Here is a 25805-nt window from a genome sequence, read left to right as displayed (position 1 = left end):
AACTATCCCGCTAACACACAACAAAAAAACGATAGCAAGTTTGTTCTGTTAATTCTTTTGCAAGTGTCATGTCCAGATATAAATATCTCAAACGTATTACATGGAGAAGGGGAAGAGGAGAAAGTGATTCATGCGTTTACTTCAATATCCAAAGAGCCTTGTACATATCAGATTGTAGACCCCGTTGTAGTGCTGCAGTTTTTTGAGCAGAAACAGAGGTGAGCAAACCAATTGCGTTGTCTCTATACGTTTAGTGGATATTAGTTGTTATAGAAAAAAACATTATATCTATCTCTAATACATACGTGTTCGTTATGATGGTCTTTAATAATTCAATGGAGCTTGGGTCGAGACCAAACTCATCCAAATCAATGTCTTGTGAGAAGTTTACAGTTACCGCACGCGCGAGGAGCTCATCAGACCTACTCTCATCCATAGGTTCAAGCATATTCACAACGCCAGTGAGTAAAAAGCTTTAAGATTTGTTACTGTTTGCATGACGAAATAATAAAAATTAGGCTAGAAGGGGACATTCAATTGGCTGACATCATTTTTCCCAAAAAAAAAAAAAGCTTATATAAACAGCGAGTTCAACTTTTAGTTTCTAAACTTCTTCTCTTCAATAAACAATAATAATTAAAGAGTCGACTGACAAGAGTCCTCTTTTTTCTTCTTATAAATATAACCATGTCTTCACCAGAGATTTACGAACTTGGGAACGCTCCCATCACAGCTCATTCCTTCAACAAGGACCGTAAGTACATTCTCATCTGGCGGTAACCTTTTATTATTTACACGCGGCTAATTATTCTTTAATGACATAGAATTGGTTGTTTGTCCCAATACCAACGATGCTCAAATATACCAGTACGGGCATTCTAACTCCAAGTTATTGGCTACTTTAAAGGGTGTAAGTATTTCCCCCACCCGAACTCTTCAAGCCCATCTCCTGTGTTTTTGTTTCTAAACTCTCAATCTAATATATACATATATACATATATACATATAGCACGATAAAGTCATTACGAGTATCGATTTTGCCCCCAACACCAACCGTATTGTTACTTGTTCTCAAGATAGAAATGCCTATGTCTGGACTAACGAAGGCGGTATCTGGAAGCCGGGGCTTGTCTTATTGCGTATCAACCGTGCTGCTACTCACGTACGTTGGTCCCCTAACGAAGAAAAGTTTGCTGTTGCCAGTGGTGCCCGTTGTATTGCCGTCTGTTATTTCGAGGAAGACAATGATTGGTGGGCCAGTAAGCATTTAAAGAAACCTATCCGTAGTACTGTCCTTTCCATCGACTGGCATCCCAATAACGTCTTATTGGCTGCTGGTTCTGCTGATATGAAGGCTCGTGTCTTCTCTTCCTTTATTAAGGGTTTGGATAAGAAACCTGCACCCAGTGGATGGGGAGATAAGTTACCCTTTAATACAGTATGTGGTGAGTTCAGTAGTGGTCGTGGTGGTTGGGTCCATTCTGTGGCATTTTCTCCTTCTGGTGATGCACTTGCTTTTGCAGGTCATGATTCTTCCATGAATGTGGTCTATCCTCAAGCCGATGGTAACCATACCGTGATTTCCATCATCAACAATACTTTACCTTTCCGTTCTTTAATCTGGACCAATGAGCAACAAATTGTAGCTGCCGGATTTGATTGTGCACCTATTCTTTATGAGACAAAGGATGGTCAAGATTGGCATTATGCAGGATCCCTTGATACAGGACGTAAGAAGGTAACGCAAGCTTCTTCCGTCTTGGCCCGTTTCAAGACGATGGATTCACGTGGTGAGACTGAGAATGATACCACCATCAACACCGTCCATCAAAACACGATTAATGAAATCAGAGTGTATGCAGGTGAGCGTAATCATGTGACCAAGTTCTCCACTTGTGGCGTAGATGGCAAAGTCGTGATTTGGGATTTTGATCCCAGTCAGTTGGTCGTAGATCTCAGCACGCTCAAATTGTAAACTAAAATAAATACATATTTTTTTTTTTTTTATTATTATTATTATCATTATCATTATAATTATTTTGCATGCATAAAGTCTTTACATAATTCATAAGAGTAAAAAGTCACACCCATGGCAGGTGCGACTTTTAAATAGTTGGGTAGTAGACCTCGGTACAGTGATTTGATGCCTTCTTTCTTTGCCATGGTGGTTAATGCGTTCCATGTGCCTGTGTATTTATAGTCCATCGTATTCATCCCACTCACCTGGAAGCGTCTACGAAGCACGTCTGTTATTTTCAGAGTATTAGTTATCTTTGTACACACACACACACACACACAGAGACGGATGACTTACCTAATGGATATATGATGGTTTGTGCGATTGAACCAGCTAATGCACCACAAAATAATTTTCTAATATTGCCTTGTTCTGTCCCGGCAGGGATCATAAAGTCCTTGAGAACCTCATAACATTGAAAGTTGAGAGCAACGTAGGGAGCGACGCCCAGCGTCGTTGGCCACAAACCTCTATATAACCCACGTATTCCACCCTCTGTTTTATAAATCAGTTGAATTGTATCCATGATCCCCGGCAGTTTTGTTGTGGGTGATGGAATAAGTGTGGCGGATTGAATGGATAGTCGAGTGCGTACGAGATCAAGTGGATAAGTACATGCGACAGAGACAGTACCAGCTAAGGCACCTGCTAATAATCGACTGGGCGTGTCTAATTCAGTCTTACCGTCCTTCATCAAGTAAGCTTTGAATTGTTCATAGGCGGCGAATTGGGATGCGCTGTAAGGGATCATTCGGATGACGTTTGTGCCGTTTCCTCGCATGAAACCTTTAAAGCCTTCCTCCTTCCACATCCGAGTGAGAGTAGACCAAACACCTGTATAAGCTGGCATGTTTGGACCCTGAACCTATTTTGAATTTTGTTAGGATACGGGGGAGTATGTGTGTTACATGTGATATCATATTTTTTTAATTTATATGAGTGGGTAATCTTTTTATTACTGTAAAAAAAAAAAGGACTGTACCTGAAATAAGATTTTCATACGTTCCATTGGACTCACTACTGTACGCGAAACAGCGCCAGCAACGCCTCCTGCAATTAAATGTTTCATGGTATCAGAAGCAAAAACACTGGTGTTCGTGGTAGAAGGCACGGATAAAGTATGGGTCACGACAATATCCAGGATTTTCCCGAGCTGTTCCGACTTGATTTCGGTTGTCATGATCGAATGGCGATCAAGTAAAGAGGCAAACTCGGAAAACGCTAATTGCTGATGGTTGGCTGATTGGTTGTCTACTACCACCTTTCGTATACCCGAAAGCGTCTTTTGATCAAGTTGTGTGTTGGGTAAAGTACAGACTGCCACAAGGTCCTGTACATCAATAATGCCATCTTGGTTCTGATCGATTAAACCAAACAACTGTCGCAAATTCCAACTATTCGAGTTCATATGCTCTTTTATAAAGAAGAAACAAAAAAACAAAAAAAAAGAGAAGAAGAGAAGAAAATAAATATGAAATAAAAAAAGGGGTAGGGCCAACACACTGGGCTTGCTGCCATGACAACGGAGACTCAAAAAAACTATTGGACAGCTGGACTTCCTCGGAGGAATATCCTTTCTTATTTTAGATCCCCCACGTTTTTATATTTTACCCCGTCATTTGCTTTTGTGAAAAATGCAGTTGAAAGGGCAAACTCACACAATTTCTGTTTGCATAACTTTTCCCACCCATACACCAGGATCCGTCATCTGATAATATATCTGTACTCTGACGGTTTGTAATACTATAATTTATAGCAGCAGATGCAGTCGAGAATTAAAACTTTTATTGCTCTAATGCTCTTTTCTGTGCTTTCAATAGAATTTGATGCTCCACCATATGATTCAAACGTTTCATTTCAATCCCTATCCAGTATTTCCAAACATAGATTCTATCTAAGACCTGTATGTATAAAATCAAATTTAATGCCAGCACGTTTAAGAGACACAGATAACCTTACTTCGAAATGGTTGAGAATATGTGAGGTGGCCCATTCAATGATACTAGCTTGTTTCTTCATAGACGCAAGCTTGCCAACAGTTTCTTTAAAGAGAACATCAAATACAGCTTTATTTTGGACATCTTGTATCTGAATACAATCAATTATATCGAAATTTTTTTTCGTTAAAATGTTGTCAATAATAAACGATTCCATCTCTGTACAAGAAAGAAAGTATGTGTGTGCGATGTGTGCCTTCCCTTTTCCTACTTACCTTTTTATCTTTCGGGGATCTAATTATGATAAAATGCATGCAACCCAAAAAAAAAGTAATTTTTTTTTTTCGCTCATTCTGAGAAATCATGTCTGTGGCATTAAATAATCCCTTAGCTTCACTCGAACAATTGGAAACTACAGTCTCCAGAAAAGATGGCATCACAGAAGAATTAGAAGAAGATCTTCGTAATCTAGGCTCTGAACTGATAGAAAGTGCAGGTATTTTATTAAAACTGTAAGTCTCCCTTATTTTTTTTTTTTTTTTTTCTGATAAAGTGTTAATTTAATTTATGTTTGTTAAGACCTCAAGTAGCCATGGCAACGGCACAAGTGTTATTCCAGCGATTTTTCTACATGGCAAGTCTAAAAGAATTCGGGATCGTAGAGATCGGTATGGGAGCATTATTTCTTGCATCAAAACTAGAAGAATGCTTTGTCCGCATGACCCACTTGATTACCGTGTACGATATATTGATTCGACGCTTAAAAGGACAATCCACAAAGAGTCCATTGGATGCCTTTTCACAACGTGCTTATAATCTCAAGACCATGGCGATTGGTGCCGAAATGCAGATTCTACGCAAGTTGGGTTTTATTGTGCATGTGCAGTTACCTTATAATCTCATGGTAAATTATCTACGTATTTTGGACCTAGAGGATCATGCCAGTGTACCTAAAAGGGCATGGAATTATTTAAATGACGGGTAAGATAGAAAAAAAAAAGAAAAAAAAAACAGAATTAAAATAATTTTTAACACAAAAGCTTGTAGATTAAGGACAAGCATTTATGTGACACATGAACCGCCCACAATTGCAGTGGCGGCAATTTGGTTAGCATGTCGAGATGAAGGGATTAAATTACCATGTCAGGGAGGACAAGAATGGTGGCTCTTGTTTGATGTGGACTTTTTAAATTTCAAAAATGCTGCAGCACATATAAGAAGATTGTACTATAGAAAACTAGATAAAAAGAATCTACCATTATATAAACAAGACATGATTTATTGATCATTATCATAATAATATTCTTTTAATTGAGTAGGGTGAACAAATGGTAACGGATCCTCTTCTTCTTCATCATCATCATTATCGTCATCTTCTTCATCTGTATCAATATCAGCTAATTGGGCCTTATAAGTTTCAATGCGCTTATCGAAATGGTCCAATATACTAGGCCGTTCATGTTGCAATTGTTGTCTTTCTGCTACCATTAAAAATGAATTGACATGATGACCACCCACAAGCGTGGATGTGGGACTACTGACAACTTTTGGCTCTATAGAGGACTGCCATGATTGCTGTTTCTTTGTTCTCACAGACCCAATCAGTGTGTCTGTCAAACTATAGTAGTCCGTCGTCGTAGACAAAATCGATCTATTTTTTAAGCAAGCTGGTGGTATCGTGATAGCTTCATCTTTAAGTGAAATATCATGAAATGTGTCATCCTTCTTGTTCTCTTCTGTTCCAATTGTTGTCAATTGACGCTTTTTTCGGTTACGCACCATGAGAAACATGGCAGCAGCTATAAATGCTACACCAGCAAAAACACCCACAATCGGACCGGCAATGTGAGCAGCTTTGTTATTATTGTTGGTAGTACTGGATGATGATGATGATGATGATGATGATGCAGGATCCATGCCAGCTGCAATGACAGCTGCGGATACACTTTCGTGCTGAATAGGCTCATCCGGGGTATCCAGTGTGGGAAGAAGAGATGTAGGCAGTGGCGTTGGTATGGATAGAGAGGTACCCAAACGGGAGGAAGGGGCTGTCAGTACAGACCTTGTAGAATAATGTGTGGCAATGAAGGAAGAATGTAATTTCTGTTGCCGCTGTTTCTTTTGTTTCTTCTTTTGCTTCTTGATCATTGTCTTCTTGTGAATTATCGATGTAGCATTCATTTTGGATACAAGAAGAAAAAAGTAATAAAAAAAAAAAAAGGGAAAAGAAAGATAATGAATAATCGCCCTTGAATATTATGTATTAAACATTTTAATCACATAATTTAGGCTAATAAGGGGGTGGAACCCACAGGAATGAGAAAATGTTGAATTTGACCTGAGATAATTATTTTAATTCGAATGATTGGCTGACCAGCTAGAGAATACGGAAAAGGGGGCACTTCTCAACAATATCGTGTGGGGTGCAATACATGATTTCAGCTTGAATTAGCTTCTAGACATATTGGCTCTTTGTAACACTTGATCCTAGTTTAGTGTGTCTTTTCATCCATTATATCTAAACAGACAGCATTGCTATGTATCATTTAGTCAAGGAGCCTAGCCAGGCTATTGACTGGGTCTTGGGCATTTGAAAATTCCAATCACTGTCCATGTCCCCCTCTCTGACTGTGCTTAAAATTATTCAGGTATCAAGTAAAACTTTGAACAAGTGGGATTATTTTTAACTTTTCTCTCTCTTATTATTAGAATGGGGGGGGGGGGAGAATATAATTGGTTACACTATTAATCACATAAAAGTTGAAAGAGATATCGACTAATTTTTTTGCTGGAATTTGGCTAAAATTGCCCTTTTCTTTTGCTCTACACCTCTAAATTATATTTATTGGCTCCCTTCAATTGACATGTTCTGTCGTCATGCAATAGACAGATGAAGTGATATAACTGCGCATACGGCATGAAACTGTAGACACGGAATCACTACAAAGAATAGATAACAAAGTAATTACCTAAATTGTAAATAACCGTCAAACGACAGTAGTCCCAACGGATTTTTAAATTAATGTAACTTAACAATAAACAAAGTTTAAGCTACTGATTTGCTCTGGTGTGTAACTTAATATTGTGTTCCACAGTTCCTCTATTTCATAACAATAATAGCTTAGCCGCGTATAATAATTGGGCCTACACTCAACGCATACGAAGGATAGTGGAATTTTAAAGTGGGGAACAGTAAATAGATCAGTAAGCTTCAATTATATCTGGTTTCTATATAATGTATCACCCTTTCAGTGATCAGCGTGTGCTTGATAAAGTGATTTTTTGTATCCTGCATGAAGGAGAAAGACGTGCCCCAAATTGCGGAGGTTGAATGAGAAAATGACGTCACACTTTTTTTTGAAGGTTGGGGTGTGGGAGAAAAGCAAAAGCATCTATCGCCTTCGTCATCGAAAAAAATATTTTCTTTTCTTTTTTTTTCTATTACGTCGACAAACTTCTTTTTCGTCATCAAAAAAATTCCGACCTGAAAGGACCAAGATACTTTTTTTTTTATCCAATAATATAAAAGGCATATACCATATTTCCTAAGTATAACAAGTAAGTCCCTCTTTCTCTTTTTTTTTATCAAATTTATTATTGTTGTGCAAGGGTCGAGGGAGCCAAAATAAACGAAAAAAAAAAAGAAAAAAATATACAAACAATACATACATACGTATAGAATGGTGTACTTTTTATTAAACTACCTATTGTTCTAGTCATACTACAAAATTAACTAATGTCTGACACAACACAAGTCATGGAAGAACCCACACAAACGACCAATAAGCGCGCTGCTTCTTCTGAGACGGAAGAGAGCCGAGAAGCCAAGGCAGTTAAGTTAGAGATTGCTCAACGAGACGATTCTGCACCTCATATGATGGAAAACACCCACAGTCATGATACGACGACCACTACAGCAACAACAACAACAACAACTGAGGATACAGAGAAAGAAGAAAAAGAAACTGGTGGCGAAATGATGCATATAAACCCACATGGACCACCTGCTGGGTTGCACTTACTCTCCGATCCTCAGCAACAACAATTGATTCAATCTTATGTTCAGGCACAAGGTCAAGATCTTGCTAACTTAACCGCTTCTTCTTTGGCTCAAGCCATGGTGTCGCCTATCGCTGTACCTAACTTGGCCAGCAACTTACTCCATCAGCTTCAACAGGGTGGTAACGTCATTACAGCTCTTCCTGGACCACCTCAACTTCCACCTTCCACAAACAATAACGGTGGTAGTCCACTTTCTGAAGATGGAGGAACAAAGCGCTCGGGAGGTCGTAGCATGTCTAACGATGAGCGCCGTCAACGTCGACTCCTGAGAAATCGAGTGGCCGCAAAAGAGTGTCGTAAGAAGAAGAAGCAACACATTCACGAAATGGAGGAAAAGATTGTTCATCTGGAGGAAGAGAATGCTCTTTTAGTTAAGCAAGTGGAGGAATTAAAAACTAAATTGAGTCTAGGCTCGATGGGGGGATCAGAAAGTTACCGATTAATGAAGGAAGTGGAAGAATTGAATGCAAAATTAGGCTTGGGTCATTTATCATCTGCCACTGCTGTATTACAACAACAACAGCAGCAACAACAACAACAACAACAACAACAACAGCAACAACAACAACAACAGCAACAACAACAACAACAGCAACAACAACAACAACAACAACAGCAACAACAACAGCAACAACAACAGCAACAACAACAACAACAACAACAGCAACAACAACAACAACAACAACAACATAGTGACCCTTCTGCACTTACTGCTACTGCTACTGCTACTACTTCTTCGACTGCCACAAACACAAATACAACCCCTTCACCACCACAACAACCATCATCTTCATCATCGCCATCTCATCCTGAACATACTATAACATCCACAGGTAATTTATTACTCTAGTTTTTCCAATATATATATATATTTTTTCTTTTTTTTTTTTCTTTTTTTTTTTGCCTGTACATGTATAAGATAAATAAATATGGGATTATTAATCATCATTCTAGATGTTTAAATTACCCCCTCCATCACCATCACCACCACCTCCTTTTCTGAACTTTCCCCTCCATAAACTGTGTTTATTTAATCATTGGACTCTCTCTTTCTCTCTTTCTTTTTTTTTTAATATGAAGAATATGTTAAATCGTCCTCAGATGACTAGTTAAAAAAAAATGATTAGTTGCAAGAAAAAAATTTAAAAAAATATAGCTTACATCTTCATCATAGTTACTATCAAAAAAAGAAAAAGAAATTAATTTGTGGATGACATAAATTAAAAAGTTATTAAATAAATGACTTACGGTTCACCCAAAACACCTTGCAGGTCTCTTATTTGACTTTTCAAATCATTCTTTACATTAATCAAGTGTCGAATATGATCCACAGCTACAAAATTCAATAGAGTGCCTTAGTTTTTTTTAAGTGGAGGCCGAAAACAAGACTTACATTTCTGTAAAATAAAGGCTTCCGATCGATTGCCTTGTGTCAAAGAAGGTACAATTTCAATTAACTGATCAAAACCCAGTCGAATATTTTGTCTTCGTTTCTTTTCAGAAGCAATGTGGTTGGCCTTTTTCTCGGCATCCGTTAATAATTCATGAGGCGCTTTACGACCTTTGCGTTCTTTCTTATTGTCTTCTTCTTCTTCTTCGTCATCCAAAGACTCTTGTCCGTAGCTTCTTTTGCGATTAGAGGAGGAGGGAGTTTCATAGTTCTTACTCTCTTCATCGGGTATCATTAAAGCATCCAAGAAAGAAGCGTCTTGTTGCTGTTGCTGTTGTTGTTGTTGTTGTTGTTGCTGCTGCTGCTGTTGCTGCTGCTGTTGCTGTGAAGGATATTGTGACATTATTGAAAGAGAGAGTGAAAAAGTAAAAAAAAAAAAAAAAAAAAAAAAAAAAAGGAAGGGCTCAACAAAAACTCGGAACAAATTGGCTCTGTTTGAAAAATCGCATGTGAAAAATATACTCTTTACCATAACTCTCTTAATTTACACATTTCCCTTTATCCCACTCTTTTTCTCTGCTATAAATTAGCATCGCGCCTTCCATCCTCTTTTTTCTTGTGTATAAATACACATACACACACTCTACTTAGATATGAAAACGCTCGATCTTTACACAGAGGGGGGTTGTCTTTTATTTAGAGTCAGCAACCAATAAGACAGTGATAAAAATGCGGGGTATCTTGATGGTCTCACCTTTGGCCATGCCCTCTTAAAGTTTATACATAATAAGTTCCTGGAGCTAGTCTAACCAAAGAATACAGAAACAAACAAACAAAAAAATTCTAGTCGTATATCAACACTGGGAATTTGATGTTTGCACATCCTGTCTAAAAGTTAAATGCACTTAGTCGCCAATCCGTGAATATAAAGGTCTTTTTTTTTACTGAAATATCTTGTTCAATACCATTTGTCACATAAATCTGTCAGTTATCTCTAGCATCAGACTTACTGGAGTAATTACGCGTTTAACGTACATGTATGCAGATGCGTTAAAACAATAAAGATCAGGAATGAAAAAAATGAATTGAATAGAGACTGTCAAGTATATCACTAAATTATGGGTGATATTATCAAGTCAGCGTGATGAGATAAATATCTGTGATATAAGGACCTTTGACTCTTTCCTGATGATATAAAATAAATATCATGGTTTCTGCGCCAACTAAACCCTTTATGGTATTTTGATTTGACCTTTTTGTTTGGTGACATCATGAGCGGAGCTGAACGTTATATCGTTTAGATCAAACCACGAAATATTTTTACTTTTTCTTGTTTTTTTTCTTCTTCTTTTTCAAACAAAAAAACTTATTATAAACATGGGTGTTACGTAAGTTCAATATAATTATTAGCAGGCTTCTCTTATTTTACTTACCATTGACGCAGTGTCGAAACTATTGCTCCCGGAGACGGAAAGAACTTCCCCAAGAAGGGTGACAGAGTCAGCATGCACTATGTTGGTACTCTCGAGAACGGTGACAAGTTTGATTCTTCTCGTGACCGTGGAAGTCCTTTCAACTGTACCATTGGTGTTGGTCAAGTTATCAAGGGTTGGGATGAAGGTAAAATACAGGGTGTAAAGGAAAAATAAATAAAAAAGAACAAAAGGTGTTGACCTTTATTTATAATAGGTGTCCCCCAATTGTCTGTCGGACAAAAGGCCAAGTTGACCTGTACTCATGATTATGCTTACGGTGAACGCGGTTATCCTGGTCTCATTCCTCCCAGAGCTACTTTGATCTTTGAAGTTGAACTCCTCAAGATCAACTAATTATTTTTTTGAATAAAAAACAAAAAAACTTTTTTTTTTATTATTATTGTTCTTATATGTACAAAAGGTATAGATGCCGTGCTAAAGCATAATGATACGCACACCGCCAAAATCTCCAAAGGAATACTCAAAATTGGGACCTGGACAGGCCATGAACATTTGAGCCTTGGCAATTTCTAATTGTCTGGAGACTGCATCCACTGTTGCTGGTGTGAATTCTCCCATAACAAACACCTAAAAGTAACAAAACAAACATTAATTTTTATAGGGGCGCTAATGGTTATCAAAGGAATCCTTACTAAATCAATCTGGATCTTGGGATAAATCTCATCTAGTATGCGATGATTTGTCTCGAGATCCTCTGGGATATCCTCAGAGTTTTGGTAGAAATGGATGAGCTTGACACATCCTGCATCTTCATTCTTCTTGATATATTGGATCGCCTTGTTCATCACATGGGGTTCATCCGTCTTTAAAAAGAATACAATTGGACTCTTTCGAATCTTTTTAATATTATTCTGGATAAACATCTCGACTTTCTCTGAGAAATGAGGAAACTTGTGTAATAAATCCATTTGATCATATAACCAATAACATAGTTTCCATAACCAGCATCGTTTTAACATGGCTAAAACCACGAGCAGTACCACCGCGAAATAAATCACAAAGTATTCGGCAATCTCGGGATCAATAATGATATTACCGATTAAGGAGGCCATCAATACACCAAATGTACACATGGCTGTCAATAGAGATACTTTACTCAATCGCGGTAATCTTCCTCGCTTGTATTTGATCATGACATTGGCTACAGCAAAGGTCGATAAACTTCCTAGGAAAGCTACAGCAAATACGCCTGAGAGAGAAGTGGTATCTCCGCCCACAATAGCATACAACGTGATGCTCAGGATCAAAAAGACCAGTACAATATATTGATACGAACCTGTAATCCTGTTACGGATCAAAAAGAACTTGGGCAATATACCATCAGAAGCCATCCTTTGGACAAGCCCAATAGCCCCAATCAAACCTGTCAAGACACCTGCACACAAGACAATGACAGCATCAATCATAATCCAGAGACGTAACCATGAGGCACCTCCTGCGGCATATTCACCCAAAAAAGAAACCGCATTGGCTGAATTTGCAATGATGACAGGCACAGGCACTAGTACAGTCACCATTAAAGTCATAGGGGCATTGATCGCAAACAAAAAACCAAACATATTGTTCATGACTTTAGGAAATGTATTTGGTTTAAGATCTTCAATGTAATTCTCTGCAGACTACAATATATCGTATAAAAATAAAAGTTTAGTATGTTGGCAGTATGCCAATTTTTAAAAGAAATGATTACCTCAAATCCAGTAACACCTAATAATCCTATACAGACACCTTTAGCAATCATCATTAAAGGATTAGATCCCGGTGGGTCTGGATATTTTGTCCAATTATCAATCAATGTTTGACTTCCGCCTTTTCCCCACATCACAAAACTCGTCAGCATCACTGCAAGCATTGTAATTAAATGCAACGTAAATATTGACAGGGTCAGCGTAGAAGATTCTCGTAAGCCCAAAATACAAATCAATGAAAATGTCACCAAAATCACGATGGTCAGAATAAAGGGGGTTAATCTGTCGGGTAAATCCACTTCGGCCGCTAAATAGGCAGATGCTGTAGAGGCCGATACGACACAGGTGGCCAAATAATCCAAAATTGACAAACAGGCAGCAATGGCAGCGGTGGATTTGGTAGTGGAGTTCAACATGGCATTGTAAGTACCGCCATTCAATGGCATAGCAGTAGCTACCTCGGTGATGATACGCTTCATCGGATACATTAAGAGTGCTACGAGTAACATACTAATAGGAGCATATTTTCCTGCTTGGGCTACACACGGTCCGATGGAATATAACACAGAAGCAATCAAATCGTTACCTGCAATTGAGGTGGCCCGCCATTGTCCTATTAATGGCTTTTTCTTTAACTCTTCTGTGTAATGGTCGATATCTGAATTTTCTAGCTCCACATAATAAGTACTACCCCACCTAGAGAGATAATTGTTGAAAGTGAGTTGTGGGTGAGTGAGTGGGCGTTGATATCACAATGAAAAAGAGGACTATCTTATTTACCCAGCAAATTCCCAAGCGTTACTTAGGTTTGGATAACGAGAAGGTACATTGGACCATTTCAACAAGTTTCCTCTTTTACTCTTCATTTGAATTTTTTGTATTTGATGGAATTCAGATTCTGCAAACGAGGGTGGTGGAAGGTGGACTTTTTATTTAAATATCAAGTTAGAAAAAAAACTAAGTGTTAATGTCAATATTGTTATTTTTTTTAAAAAAAAAATACTTGATTCCGGTCCATGCTGTGTTTCCTCCTTTTCGGTTTGAATGGAACCCCTTGTACTGGTAGTAGATTTTTTCCTATTGCTCATTATTAAAGTTTTTACAGAAAAAAAACGTATTACGGATCCGCCGTTTCTTTTTTAAAGACTAAAAATGTGACAGTTGAATTATTTTTTGGTACAAAAGTAATCGTTGACAGTTCAGTTAAAAATCATGGGGGTTTATTTCTTATTTCTTTTTAGTTGTAAATTTGTTAAAGAATAGATGGGTCAGCACCCAAAAGGTAGTTAGAGACATATTAATCTTGAATTGAACTTTTATAAACAGATTTAATTGATTACAGAAATATTGATTATGCTACTGTGAGGGCTGTAATAGAAACATGTGTAACGTTTTGCTAAACCAATAAGCATTGCGTCAGCGGTTCACTACGAACGTTCAATGTCTGTTTTTTATTTTTATTTTTAATCGTCAAATTCATCATTCCTTGTCATGCATTGTTTGCAGACAACTTTACTAAGTATATCTGAAATATTCGTAACAAAGAGCCTGAAGATAAGAGAAGAGATACTGAGGCTACGTTAAACTTGGTCTATCTATTATCTGTAATCAACGTGGTAAAATAATAAAGATAAATTGAAACCCTGTTCAATATGCGCTGGATCAATAAATCGCTTATTTTATCTGACGGTGTTACATACAACATGTATCCCCAGAATATCTTTGAACGATGCTTTCTTGCCAAAACAAACAATTTTTATCAATTCGAATAATAGTGCATGTGTGTATTCGTTTCCGTCTCCACCTTTTGACTCACCAAACAGAAATAAACTGGGTAATTCAAATTTGTAATATACCAGGAATAATTGGATGTTCTGCATAACTATCTTTTACTTTAACATGTAACGCACAGTGGCAAACTGTGTGGTAAAAACCCGCAACATGTGGTAAAAACCCGCAACATGTGGTAAAAACCCGCAACATGTGGTAAAAACCCGCAACATGTGGTAAAAACCCGCAACATTTGGTGGTAAAAACGTCCATTTTATACCACTTAATGTTGCGGAATTGTAGTAAAATTTCCACCTCAGGTGGTAAAACTCCAAAATTATACCACTTAATGTTGCGGGGTGTTGCTACATGTTGCGTGTTTTTTCCGCATGTTGCGTTCTTATACCACTTTTAGTAGCTACTAAATTCCACTTTATGCGTCTTTTTACCACAATATAGCGTCCTTTCACTCAAAACGTAGTACGTACGTTATTACATCACTTTAACTATATTATTATTGATGCTGATGGATCTTTATACTGTTGTGCAATCAAGAAATACATTATATAATAAAAAAGCAGGGTTTAAATGAACACATTTTTTATTTTATTCAATTTTTATTTCGTATTCTACTTCATTTATTATAAGGTATGTACATATCATCTCCAAATCGAAAAGGTACACTAACCTCCGTAATACTTCTTGCACTTTCTATTAACGGGCCCAATTAACACCATACTAGCCAAACACCCGCCTATGTATACAGGTAAAATTCGAGAGTCCCGCGAGATGTAGCAGTATATAGACCAAATTTTTTTATCAGCCTAAAAGAAAAAATTTACAGCCTAAAGAAAAAAATGTAGCCTAATAGAAAAATTTTCACAGCCTAAACCTGTTGTTCCTGCTGTTCAAGTCCAAAGACGGCTCGACATCTATACAACTCTTCAGAAAAACCGTATTAGAAATTAAAATGATAATTACCTTCAGCATATGACAATGTATACACACAAATTCTTGGTACTTTAAAGTGTAATGACATAATTGTCGTATTTGGGTACGATCCACTTAAAGAATAATTAAGCAAATCGTCTAAATAAATAAACTATGAAATTAAAACAACCTTTGATGTTGCATATCAGCATACGCTTGTATACTGCTATACAACTTCTCCTACTTCGAGTACATACTTCTATATAAAAGATTGCATGATTGGCCTAAATACGATATACGAATGACAGTTGGATACAGAATGCTATACCACTGAGTTACGATATCACCGATCGAGAAGAGAAACTTCTCAGATCAATCAAGAATTATAAGAAAGAGAAACTTAATATTAATAGTTCTCTCAATGGATTAGCTACCCAGAGAGAGAATAGAACAGCTATTAATATAAATGGTTCATTTACTTATATATTGATATAATTATACTGCCGATAAAGAGTATAAAGAAATAGTGTATGAATTAATGGATACCTAGCTTCTACAACCAAATATACAAATATCGATAAGATATTTTATATGTGGGATCGTAATTTATTCATTACAAAGATAATGAATTAATGATCAACTATTATGTTCTATTGCCAATTACACTTGACAAACAAGTATGCATCTTTTACAGTAACCGTTGCATGATCTGATAAATAGGTGTCTCGTAATACTAAAGATTTATTAGCATACTCATGCTCCCGATCCACTGATATGGGACAACGTTATCTGGAAACAATTCTAACGAGTAGTATCCATTTAACCCAAGGCGGGAAACAAAGTATAGATCTATTCCAAAACCAGAAAGGTTGACTCATCATTAAAACTCAGGAGAGTTGTGCAATATAAAAAGGATCAATTATTTCATAGCAGCAGAGTTCTTTTAGTCTATTTTTACCCATAATAAAAATATACTTTTATCTCATTACTTTTCTATGTAATATTTTGTCAAATACCACAATAATAATAATTTGTATTTCATATGTCATATTTACCTAGTTTGTATAATCTACGGTATCTATTACTTAAATAGCAGCACTTAAAACACGAAGCAGAATTTCGGGCTGGCTTAAAAAAAGTTATATAATGTAGATACGAATTTATGAAGTATTGAAATTATTACACGAGAGCAAGGATCTTTGTTGTTATCATTCTTTTATTGGTTAATTCGAACTTATACTACTATATATATAAAAAAAAATAAACTAATTTGATAACTCCATCTTCTTTGTGAGATAATATATAAATAAAGTGAACTAAATATGGGAAGAGGAGGGCGGGAACAACAAAGATCCTTGCTCTCGTGTAATAATTTCAATACTTCATAAATTCGTATCTACATTATATTACACTTCGAGCTATCGGATCTTTGTTGTGTATCCAGAGTAAGTCTTGTGAAATCAGTAGAAGTGGTCACCGATATACGGTAAAATTGTTCAAATAGTTCCTTGGAAGACCAGTTACCATGGACAACAATATCATCAACAGATATTCCCGACTGTGCTGCCAATGTGGAAGCTAAGGCGCGTGCTTTTGGGGGAGGAGTATCCGAAGGGCGAGTAACATAAGTCATAATCGACTGGACATGCTTGGAGATTCGTTCGCTACCAATAGCAACAGTATTGTCTTTTTGACTTCTAAAGAGTGCGTTGATTGTAACGTCTGGAAAAACTGGGTGAGGGGTCATGGCCTCGAGGTGAGCAATCTTGGTACAATAAGTTTGATAAGCTAAGACCGGGCAGAGCAACGGATTATCATGAGGATGAATAGTAATTGCTTTGGTTATGCGAGCACCAGCTCGTTTTTCCTTGGGAGCCACGATGACCAATTTGAGGATCATATCTTGGGATATTGAGCATTGTGTTAAGTCTACGCGTTCCAAGTCTGAAGGTCTTAGAAACCCCACCATAGCTAATAACCAAGCAGTTTTAGTTGTTAACCGATCCTTGGACAATGAAGAAGTAGGGCCGAGTGAGATCAAGTATTCCAATGCTGGAGTGATGTTGTAGTCCCAGGTTCTAAGAGGGTTAATGGTGTTTGCTTTGAGTGCTTTGCAGAATTGTGTGTACTCGTCCGACATTCGAATAGTGTTTTGCACCTGAAGTGGAAAGAGTTGAATCAGTTGTGATGCATAAGTAAGTGTAGATGATGTTTTCCATTTTTTTAGAGAGTGAGATTCCGCCAAAAAATTGATAACTGAAGATATTGGCTGTTCTTGATGGGTTATGTCTCGTACACTACACCAGTTAAGAAACGTACTTTGTATATAAGGAGTGGGTCTCTTGGAAGAGTGCGCATTGATGATAGCTAACGCGGATTCGGAAAGACGGAGTCGTTTTACTGAAGGTTCCAGGCCAGAAGAGTCCATTTCCGATTCTTCGTAAGGAGTGCTGATTCTTGATCGCTTGTGTCGTGTATGGGAACTTCCAACGGTAGAGGTGTGGATCGTGCCAGTTGTAACGCTAGAGGGTACCATGGGGCTGACGGCCAGTTTGGTGTGATCAGTGTCGCTGGTCGAGGTTCCTGTAATAAACGTTGTAGTGTTTTCAGTATTAGGTTCCAAGGCGGTGCTAAGTATAAGCGACCTAGTAGGTGGCTCCATGACTTGCTGAATGCGTTCGTCCACATGGCTTGAGGATGGTAATTCCAAGTGACAAATAGTGGGAGATGATGTCGTGTCGGAGACGCAAAGAGATCTACCTGATGTGGGCCCCATAGACGATTTAGTTGATTGAAGGTCTTCGTTGGCAGTGACCACTCGATTTGGTCTTGTAGTGCTCTTGATGGTGCGTCCGCCGGATTCAACTTGGACGGGACGTATAGAGTTGACAGCTGAATGGAGTTCCGAAAGCAGTAAGTCCATATATCGAGGGCTATCGAGTTGAGAGTTGAGGATTTGGTCCCTCCAAAGTGCTTGATGTACGCAATTGCGGATGTGTTGTCCATGCATAATTGGAGATGGTGATGTCTGTGAAAAGGAATAAATTTGAACACCTTGTCGATCACCAGCAACTCTTTTTGATTGATGTGGAGAGATTGCTCTTGCTTGGTCCATTTTCCCTGGATAGATTGTTGATCCCAAACAATTCCAAATCCTTGGTCGGAGGCATCCGTAAAAATTTGTGTTACTGGAAGCGTTGACAAGAGGTGATTCCCATTCCATTTCGTCATTTGTGTTATCCACCATACTAGTTCCTTCTGCATCTGTGCATTGATAAGAGAATAATTGAGATAACGAGACCGGTTCAGTTGAGCTAAAAGGTGTCGAGTCCGAAATCGTGCTTGATAATTGCCCAACTGAGTGGCCATGGCCGAGCCTATGAACCGGGCTAAGGTTGTCCAACTGACTGTTGATTGTTTGAGTAGGGAGTACGCCATTCTGCGGATTGCTCTGACTTTCTTCCCGGGAACAGAAATGGTCATATCTTTTGAGTTGATATTCATCCCTAAGTAATTGATAGATTGTGAAGGTGTCAGTGATGATTTGGACATATTGATCAACCATCCCAAGCTGGTCATTTTTTTGCATACCTTGTGAGTAAAAATCCGAGCTTGTTCCATTGAGGTTCCCATGATCAGAAGGTCGTCTAGGTATGCGGTAATTCGAATCCCTTGTCGACGAGCCCATTTCAGTACTGGTTTGAGGACTTTGGTGAACACCAAAGGAGACAGGCTGAGACCGAAAGGTAAAACGCGGTATTGATACGTGTTGGTTTTCCATTGAAATCGCAGGAGATGACGATGTTGTGGGTGAATCAATACGTGATGAAATGCGTCTTGTAAGTCGATGGATGTCAAAAAATCGCCGGGTTGTAGTAGATGGGTGATAGTTTGCATGGTTTCCATCTTGAAATGCTGGACTGGCAGGTATTGATTGAGAGGCTTGAGGTTGAGTACAGGTCGTAGACCCCCACCCTTTTTTGGAATCACGAAAAGGTTGGAAAGGAAGCCGTTTGTTGGATGTTGATGCTGTACTAACTCGATTGCTTGTTTCTGAAGAAGCTTGTGTATTTCGGTGTCTATCACTTGTTGAGTGCTGTTGACTGTTGAAGGACGACATAAAGATGGTTGAGAGGGGCGGAGAGGTGGGTTGGAGATAAGTGGAAGACGGTAGCCATAGGATAAGACATTTGATACCCACGGAGGAATGGTGAAACCTAGTATATTGGACCATTCTAATGCAAATGAAGCTAGTCTTCCACCCACCTGACCTAAGGTCGGTGCTGTTGGTTGGAGCCTTTGCGAAAACCCCGTTGTTGATTGGCTGAACCTTGAGTTGAAGAGCCGTTAGCGTGATTGTTTTGATTCCCAGAGTTACTAGTTGAATTAGTGTAGCTAGTCTGAGGTTTATGGTTGACGCTAGAATTATTAGGCTCGTTAATAGTGCGATTGAAAGCTTTGGGTCGGGGCCCATTGTTTCTGCGTTGTTTTTGAGTGGCATTTTGAACAGATTTTTGCAATTTAATATGTTCCAACATAGCTTGAGTATCAACAAGAAATTTATCTGAAGATGGTGCTGGGGGTTCGATATTATTGGGAAGACCTTTAAACATATTTTCTGTACGCAGAGTGGTGATGTGCGAAGCCAAATCTGACAAAAGTTCATGCATAGCAAAGGTAAAATCCTGTGCTTGTTGTCTAAGATCAGCATGATCCCAGTTACCATATAACATTTGATACGTAAACCAATCCAAAGGACGGGTGAGGCCGGAAATGCGATACTGTAAGTTGTAATAGGTACTGTCAATGTGCTTATAAGGTGATTGAAGATTGACCTTATTAAGTTTTGGTGGGTCATACTCCCGTAATGAATTCTTAGGACAATCGAATAAGAAACGTCGACGTTCGCTTTCTGGTAACGGACGATTAAAGAAATCCTCTTTAATATAGTTAAATTCTTCCAACATCGCTTCGGTTGGAGTAAAATCAGCTCCCGGAGCTCGAAGAGTAACGTTAGGATCAGAGTTGACGAGAGGAGATGCTTGTACTCGTTGTTCCAAATTGGACAGACGGTCGAGTAAAGCAATAGCCCAAGCAGGAGGTTCTTCATTAGACATAATTTCGGCTACGGCGGTGTAAATCCAGGAGCGTAGTAAAAAATTCGAACAAAAAGAAGATGGAGTTATCAAATTAGTTTATTTTTTTTATATATATAGTAGTATAAGTTCGAATTAACCAATAAAAGAATGATAACAACAAAGATCCGATAGCTCGAAGTGTAATAAGAGAAAGAAAGGGAGAAAAACTAAGTGAACAAATTTATTAATCTATAGCAAATTATTTAAAGTGCGAATTACGCTAAAACATCTTCTACAATGACTGATTGTAACACTTTTTTGTAATAGCACATCATCCATTTTTTTACGGATTTGCTCCTAATTGGTAAAAGAAGAGTTATATTCTTCTTTTAAATCTTGTTTGCCTTAAATTAACTATACTCAAAAGATTAATCATTATCCTGCAGGTCCTTTAGCTGATTTGTATCTTTCTTTGTAATGCGTAGACAAGTTTTATAGAGTGCATCTGCTTTTAGGTGGTACCTAAAAAAAATTTAAGCAGAGACAAATATTTAGATGGGTAAAACACATTTTCCTTATAATTAATATCCCATCTGAAAGGTTAGGATTGTTTTTTATATTGATTAAAATGAGAATCTACATATATCAATTTAAAAAACATAACAGATTCTGGATTCAACATTTTTTTTTTAGGTGGGGGCGGGGAAAAAATGTCACAACCTGTACAAAAAGGTTTTTGAGCCAATAATAACATGCCGCTAATATCATTAGCCGTGGTCGGATTCTGAAATAACCCACTGTTTGTGCTCACGGATTTAAAAAACCGCGCACAGACTATATAATCGTTAGCAATGGCATGAAATAACTTCAACCATTTTTGTGTACTTAGTAGAACTACTTGAATTTTAAAATATACATTAAAACAAATATTCTTAAGATGCGTAACCCTTTTTAAAAATAATTTATCTATTGAAAGGCTGGAAATATTGATTTGAAATTGTTTAGAGACAGCCTATGAAATCACAGCCGGAGGCTCAATATCACCAACCCTGAAAAAGGGTAAAAAAGTTTAAACATTTTTTATGTACTAAGTAGAAGCACTTGTAATTTAGAATACATATTATGAACTTTATTCTTAAGATACGTGACCCTTTTTAAAATTAATATATTTATTGAAAGGCTTGAAATATTGATCTGAAGCTGTTTAGAGCCGGCCTATGAAATCGCAGCCGGAGGCCCAATATTACTTCCACTGAAAAATTTTCTTAAAAAAAAAAAAAAAATCCCCCCACATAAAAAAAATCTGGCTATGAATAAATTTCCTTTTATATCACTTGTACTAGTCGGAGATAAATGCTCAAAAATGTCACAAAACACGTTAGGAACTACTGAAAAGCAGATGCACTCTAATAATTAAATCATTTTCAACGATTCATCTAATGGCAGTGCTTGTAAAAGAAAAAAAATTATAAATAGGAAGGGAGGGAAAAATAAAAATAAATTCAAGTAAAAAATTATATGCCGATGGTTGTGTATTTTATCCACCATGTTGCGTCTTTCTGCAACATGTCGTGGAATTACGCAACATGTTGCGGGTCTCCGCTACCGAGTCTGCGGCTGTGGTACGTTTATTATGTATCTATGGTTATTAGGTTAAACTTCAAACCACCTTAGACAGCAAGAAAGATGTGAGGGTGTATAAAGGTCACCAGGTCCACTCATTGTTATTAAGGGGATCGGGGAAGAAACAAAAGGTTGAAAAGTGTAAATTAACGAGACGCTTTATTCCTTTAATATAAGTTACAAAGTTTGTATATTGATAAAAATAAATATCTTTAGAATTAACTTATCACAGCAAAAAAAATTATGTCCGATATGTCGTATAATGGTATTTTGATGTCTTTTTGATGTCATTTTTGTCAATCGACATAAAAAATAACACTACGGGAAATTTGTGTATACAACACCCCAATTGTTTGCCCCTGTGGTGAGGTCACGGTGACTGATATGTGTAACTCAAGCCCTCCAATGGGTACCACAGCCAGTAACAAAGCGTAGAAGAGCCTCTGCCAATCAAACCACACCATCCCCATATTAAAATATAATCATACAAATAGTTTCAGAAAATCAAATATAAATTAACCAAGTTCAAAATAAATAAAATATAAGTCCTCTTACACCCCAATTTCTACGTTTATCAATACTTTCCTTGTTAGTTGGAGAGTAGATTATAGTCAAGAAGGTGCTCAAATAGTTTGATTTATTAAGCCAATAGGTAATTAGAATCCCGTTACAACACCCCTGTGGTAAGGCGAAATTTTAGGGAACAAATCACTCTAGCGCCTCAATAGCCCTCCGTGACGGTGTTTTGATGATAATCCTGTGAGATGATACGAAGAGATTATACCTTGTGGTAGCTTGAGTAGTACTATGTACTACTCAGCGATATTATAAAGTCGTAGTTTTTTCTAATTTAATAAAATCGAAGTCCTTTTACATCCCTAATCTTACGAACCAGTACATCATCCTAACGTGCGTGGAGTGTTGTATTATAGTCAAGAAAGTCTGCGGATAGAAAGTTTTATTAAGTCAACAGGTAAATCAGATCCCGATACAACATTTGGTGGAGTAGCTGGGCGTTACTTAATAGAAAGAAGCAAGTCGAACGAATACTGAAAAACAACAGTTTAAAAATATTATAGGTAGTTACAACAGTGAAGTCTGTCTACCACTGGGTCCTAATTGCAAATAATATCGTAGTCAAGAATCATACCGCTAAGAAATAGACCGTAACATGTCCGTATTAATCATTGATAAGGAAACAAACAAACAAATCACGGTGGCCACTGGAGAAACCAATACTCGGTCCCCACCTATGTTTTCTGGTACGGGTAGAACCCAGGATCCTTTACGCTTTCTCGAAGACTTTGAGAAAGTTTCCAAGTGGAACAACTGGCGAACGGACGAGAGAAAGAAAGAGACTTTTCTTTTATGTCTGACTGGTCATGCTGAAAGATGGATGAAGAACCATTTGATGAATGATATGAAGACCTTCGAAAGACTACTGTATGATGATGGTACCGAGGATTGTATCTTGGCCAAGTTTAAAGAAAACTACATCACGGAGGAATGGTATGAGTTATATACCAAGCATTATGAGGAACGTACTCAATCCAATGAAGAGACACCTTTGGAATTTATGGAGATCAAACGTTATCTGATGCAACGTGCTGGACCGGATTGTATTGATCGTACTGAAAAGCAAAAGGTCAGAGATATCATGAAAGGCCTATTACCCCAAGTTCGTATTTTTTGTGAAAAGAAGCTCAAGGATCCTTTCAATAAGGAAGCTAAGAAGACTCTCGATGGTCTGGATGGTTTAGAGAAGTTGCTGCGCTGGGCAGAGAGTTGCCTGTACGAAGATCGTAAGGTTTTGAATGTTACATCGGATGATGAAAATCTCGTGGGTAGTACCTCAGTAAATGCTGTACGCAGATTTGAGCGTAATTCGGGTCGCACAGACCATTCAAGTGGTACAGCCAATAACAAGTCGAATATGACGGATTTTGAAAGACTCGTATTAGCCAAGTTAGAAAAGCTCGATATCATTGAAAATGAATTAGCCGTGGTTAAGGATCGTGTTGACATGATGGAGAAAAATAACACTATTCAAGCGGGTCAGTCCTCTTACTCAGGTCACACTGGTAACCATGGTACGGGTGGAAGCAAATTAAGGTGTTACAACTGTGATGGTGTAGGACATTTTGCTAGGAATTGTAACTCGATGTGTAATACTTGTGAACGGGCGAACCACTCATCTTTTAACTGTCGCAAGCGTAATCATGAGAACAGCGGTGAAGGTCAAACAAGTAATTCCACTCAAGAACAGAAGGATTTTCAGAACGGTCCCCTACAGGCTTAGGAGTAGAGGGACCTTCCATTAAAAATAATCCTAAAGCAACTAGTTCATCGATACACGTGATTACACACGGAGCCAAAGGGGAAGAACACAAGGTATATGCGACTGGTACCACGAAGAAGACTCCAGAAGAGTTGAAAGCGGTGAGGTTACAGAACTTGGAGAAGGCAAGAAAGGCCAAGGCGGAATACAAGAAACTTGATGTCGAAGCTAAGCAGCGGGGTGAAATACCACCATCGATCGCGAGAAAGCTAGAGCGGGAGTTCCCGATCATGTTGGACGATGAGAAGAAAGTAAAACACCTGGATCTTAAGAAACAATTGTGGGATACACAAATACCCGTCGCATTACCTCAACTATTGTATTACGCACCTGAACTGTGGTATCAATATCTGAATCTACTAGGTGGTCAGCCTTCAACGAATAGAACAAAATCGATGGTCAAAGGTATGGCTGAGTCCATGGAGATTGACAAGGATGAACTACCAGCAGTGGACATGATTAATTTGGATACGACGAGCTTGGTTCCAGATCGCACTATTCTACAATAAGTGCTGGCTATTGTAGAAGACCAACGCAATTGTGAGTTTCTGATTGACGGTGGTGCTGTAGTATCTATTATCCATTGGGATACGGTCAAGCAATTGGGGAAGGAATTAGCGGTGTTACCAACGGACAAAGTTTTGAGATTCGCTGGTGGGGAAATTGACATTCCGGTTGGTGTGGTTAAGTTGAAGTTACAATTTTCAGCTGAAGTTACGATTCACCATTCATTTTGTGTAAGTCAGAACCCTATGACTCCAACATTGATTGGCATGGACTTTATCCTGGCGACCAAGGTAGCAACAAATCCACATTTGAACAATTTGGTGTTTACCTCTGATGAAACCAACAAGTTATATGAAATCCCTACGCACCCTGCAGGTGAGGGTTTCGACTTGGCAATAGAAAACGATAACAATTCTATGGCTGTATCTGCAACCGTATCGGATAACAAACGCAACCGAGAGCTGAAAGACGTATCAATCGATTACGAATGGGTTTTTGAACCTGGGGAGAGTCAGCTGCTATGGGTGAAGCTATCGGAGTCATCAACCAACTGGATCGAGGACAAGGTCTTGCAACCTTCTGGGGATATTTATAACAAGTACGGGTTATACATTATGCCAACGGTGATGGAAAGGTCGGACAAAGACAAGCCTTATTGCATGGTAGTAGCTAATATGACGGTGAACGTCGTCAAACTCAAGAAGGATACGGTATTGGGGCAACTCTTGAACAAAAGTACGGTGCCTTTGGGAGTAGCGTATCTGCAACACATTGATGAGATCATGGATGTCATTACAGACATGTATATTAACCATCATGATAGTGGTCAAGCCATATACGCTCCATCGATCTTGGAAGGTCCAATCTTTGAACCGACGAAGGAAGAACTAGAAACCTTGGGTATTTCCAACATTTTGTTAGAGGTGGGTGCAAATCAAGTGAAGTCAAGAGTATGCCATATCACGTTCG

The 25805-nt window shown here is 38.1% G+C and overlaps 11 protein-coding genes across 11 annotated transcripts; 4 read left to right on the top strand and 7 right to left on the bottom strand.

Moving 5' to 3' along the window:
- Positions 1-496: 496 nt before the first annotated feature.
- EV154DRAFT_606249 (WD40-repeat-containing domain protein) lies at positions 497-2006 on the top strand. The gene is made up of 3 exons (XM_051607525.1): positions 497-754; positions 825-910; positions 1010-2006. Exons 1-3 carry the CDS (start codon positions 688-690, stop codon positions 1973-1975), a joined length of 1119 nt encoding a protein of 372 aa, XP_051453007.1. The 5' UTR covers positions 497-687; the 3' UTR covers positions 1976-2006.
- EV154DRAFT_523909 (mitochondrial carrier domain-containing protein) lies at positions 1983-3483 on the bottom strand. The gene is made up of 3 exons (XM_051603149.1): positions 3000-3483; positions 2315-2882; positions 1983-2246 (listed from the first exon to the last, which is right to left on the bottom strand). Exons 1-3 carry the CDS (start codon positions 3423-3425, stop codon positions 2035-2037), a joined length of 1206 nt encoding a protein of 401 aa, XP_051453006.1. The 5' UTR covers positions 3426-3483; the 3' UTR covers positions 1983-2034.
- Positions 3484-3801: 318 nt separating this feature from the next.
- Positions 3802-4171, bottom strand: EV154DRAFT_485892 (uncharacterized protein; the record flags this gene model as incomplete). The annotated part of the gene is made up of 2 exons (XM_051598790.1): positions 3802-3918; positions 3977-4171. 2 exons carry the CDS (start codon positions 4169-4171, stop codon positions 3802-3804), a joined length of 312 nt encoding a protein of 103 aa, XP_051453005.1.
- EV154DRAFT_575647 (cyclin-like protein) lies at positions 4131-5239 on the top strand (the record flags this gene model as incomplete). The annotated part of the gene is made up of 3 exons (XM_051606458.1): positions 4131-4466; positions 4534-4935; positions 5002-5239. The coding sequence occupies exons 1-3, from the start codon at positions 4318-4320 to the stop codon at positions 5237-5239; spliced, it is 789 nt and encodes a 262-aa protein (XP_051453004.1). The 5' UTR covers positions 4131-4317.
- Positions 5240-7392: 2153 nt separating this feature from the next.
- On the top strand, positions 7393-8978 carry EV154DRAFT_555280 (uncharacterized protein; the record flags this gene model as incomplete). Its single annotated transcript, XM_051605263.1, has 2 exons — positions 7393-8498; positions 8971-8978. The coding sequence occupies exons 1-2, from the start codon at positions 7691-7693 to the stop codon at positions 8976-8978; spliced, it is 816 nt and encodes a 271-aa protein (XP_051453003.1). The 5' UTR covers positions 7393-7690.
- On the bottom strand, positions 8812-9755 carry EV154DRAFT_523895 (uncharacterized protein). Its single transcript, XM_051603148.1, has 4 exons — positions 9410-9755; positions 9265-9349; positions 9178-9193; positions 8812-9121 (listed from the first exon to the last, which is right to left on the bottom strand). Exons 1-4 carry the CDS (start codon positions 9699-9701, stop codon positions 9086-9088), a joined length of 429 nt encoding a protein of 142 aa, XP_051453002.1. The 5' UTR covers positions 9702-9755; the 3' UTR covers positions 8812-9085.
- A 983-nt stretch (positions 9756-10738) lies between these two features.
- Positions 10739-11275, top strand: EV154DRAFT_523894 (peptidyl-prolyl cis-trans isomerase). The gene is made up of 3 exons (XM_051603147.1): positions 10739-10794; positions 10851-11026; positions 11096-11275. Exons 1-3 carry the CDS (start codon positions 10784-10786, stop codon positions 11233-11235), a joined length of 327 nt encoding a protein of 108 aa, XP_051453001.1. The 5' UTR covers positions 10739-10783; the 3' UTR covers positions 11236-11275.
- Positions 11249-13691, bottom strand: EV154DRAFT_523890 (amino acid permease-domain-containing protein). Its single transcript, XM_051603146.1, has 5 exons — positions 13594-13691; positions 13371-13515; positions 12593-13286; positions 11535-12521; positions 11249-11469 (listed from the first exon to the last, which is right to left on the bottom strand). The coding sequence occupies exons 1-5, from the start codon at positions 13676-13678 to the stop codon at positions 11317-11319; spliced, it is 2064 nt and encodes a 687-aa protein (XP_051453000.1). The 5' UTR covers positions 13679-13691; the 3' UTR covers positions 11249-11316.
- Positions 13692-14429: 738 nt separating this feature from the next.
- Positions 14430-15350, bottom strand: EV154DRAFT_485885 (uncharacterized protein; the record flags this gene model as incomplete). The annotated part of the gene is made up of 3 exons (XM_051598789.1): positions 14430-14725; positions 15049-15184; positions 15342-15350. The coding sequence occupies 3 exons, from the start codon at positions 15348-15350 to the stop codon at positions 14430-14432; spliced, it is 441 nt and encodes a 146-aa protein (XP_051452999.1).
- Positions 15351-16686: 1336 nt separating this feature from the next.
- EV154DRAFT_401566 (uncharacterized protein) lies at positions 16687-18080 on the bottom strand (the record flags this gene model as incomplete). Its single annotated transcript, XM_051595291.1, has 2 exons — positions 16687-17873; positions 17936-18080. Coding segments are annotated over 2 exons (1332 nt in total), but the record flags the coding sequence as incomplete, so codon positions are not given.
- Positions 18081-19747: 1667 nt separating this feature from the next.
- On the bottom strand, positions 19748-20209 carry EV154DRAFT_399054 (uncharacterized protein; the record flags this gene model as incomplete). Its single annotated transcript, XM_051595246.1, has 1 exon — positions 19748-20209. A coding segment is annotated over one exon (462 nt), but the record flags the coding sequence as incomplete, so codon positions are not given.
- Between the last annotated feature and the right edge of the window lie 5596 nt (positions 20210-25805).

Source organism: Mucor mucedo (assembly GCF_025094135.1).
Source record: "Mucor mucedo strain NRRL 3635 chromosome Unknown EV154scaffold_126, whole genome shotgun sequence".
NCBI classification, from domain to species: Eukaryota; Fungi; Mucoromycota; class Mucoromycetes; order Mucorales; family Mucoraceae; genus Mucor; species Mucor mucedo.
This window is presented reverse-complemented; position numbering and strand designations above follow the sequence as displayed.

Excerpts from the sequence above, each read along its gene's own strand:
- EV154DRAFT_606249 (XM_051607525.1), top strand. The coding sequence starts at position 688 with ATGTCTTCACCAGAGATTTACGAACTTGGGAACGCTCCCATCACAGCT. Across the intron at positions 755-824 it reads TCATTCCTTCAACAAGGACC|AATTGGTTGTTTGTCCCAAT; the intron begins GTAAGTACATTC and ends TTAATGACATAG. Across the intron at positions 911-1,009 it reads TATTGGCTACTTTAAAGGGT|CACGATAAAGTCATTACGAG; the intron begins GTAAGTATTTCC and ends ATATACATATAG.
- EV154DRAFT_523909 (XM_051603149.1), bottom strand. The coding sequence starts at position 3,425 with ATGAACTCGAATAGTTGGAATTTGCGACAGTTGTTTGGTTTAATCGAT. Across the intron at positions 2,883-2,999 it reads GTATGAAAATCTTATTTCAG|GTTCAGGGTCCAAACATGCC; the intron begins GTACAGTCCTTT and ends AATTCAAAATAG. Across the intron at positions 2,247-2,314 it reads AACCATCATATATCCATTAG|ACGTGCTTCGTAGACGCTTC; the intron begins GTAAGTCATCCG and ends TGAAAATAACAG.
- EV154DRAFT_523895 (XM_051603148.1), bottom strand. The coding sequence starts at position 9,701 with ATGATACCCGATGAAGAGAGTAAGAACTATGAAACTCCCTCCTCCTCT. Across the intron at positions 9,350-9,409 it reads AGCCTTTATTTTACAGAAAT|CTGTGGATCATATTCGACAC; the intron begins GTAAGTCTTGTT and ends TGAATTTTGTAG.
- EV154DRAFT_523894 (XM_051603147.1), top strand. Across the intron at positions 11,027-11,095 it reads TATCAAGGGTTGGGATGAAG|GTGTCCCCCAATTGTCTGTC; the intron begins GTAAAATACAGG and ends TATTTATAATAG.
- EV154DRAFT_523890 (XM_051603146.1), bottom strand. The coding sequence starts at position 13,678 with ATGAGCAATAGGAAAAAATCTACTACCAGTACAAGGGGTTCCATTCAA. Across the intron at positions 13,287-13,370 it reads AACGCTTGGGAATTTGCTGG|GTGGGGTAGTACTTATTATG; the intron begins GTAAATAAGATA and ends TTATCTCTCTAG. Across the intron at positions 12,522-12,592 it reads TAGGTGTTACTGGATTTGAG|TCTGCAGAGAATTACATTGA; the intron begins GTAATCATTTCT and ends GATATATTGTAG.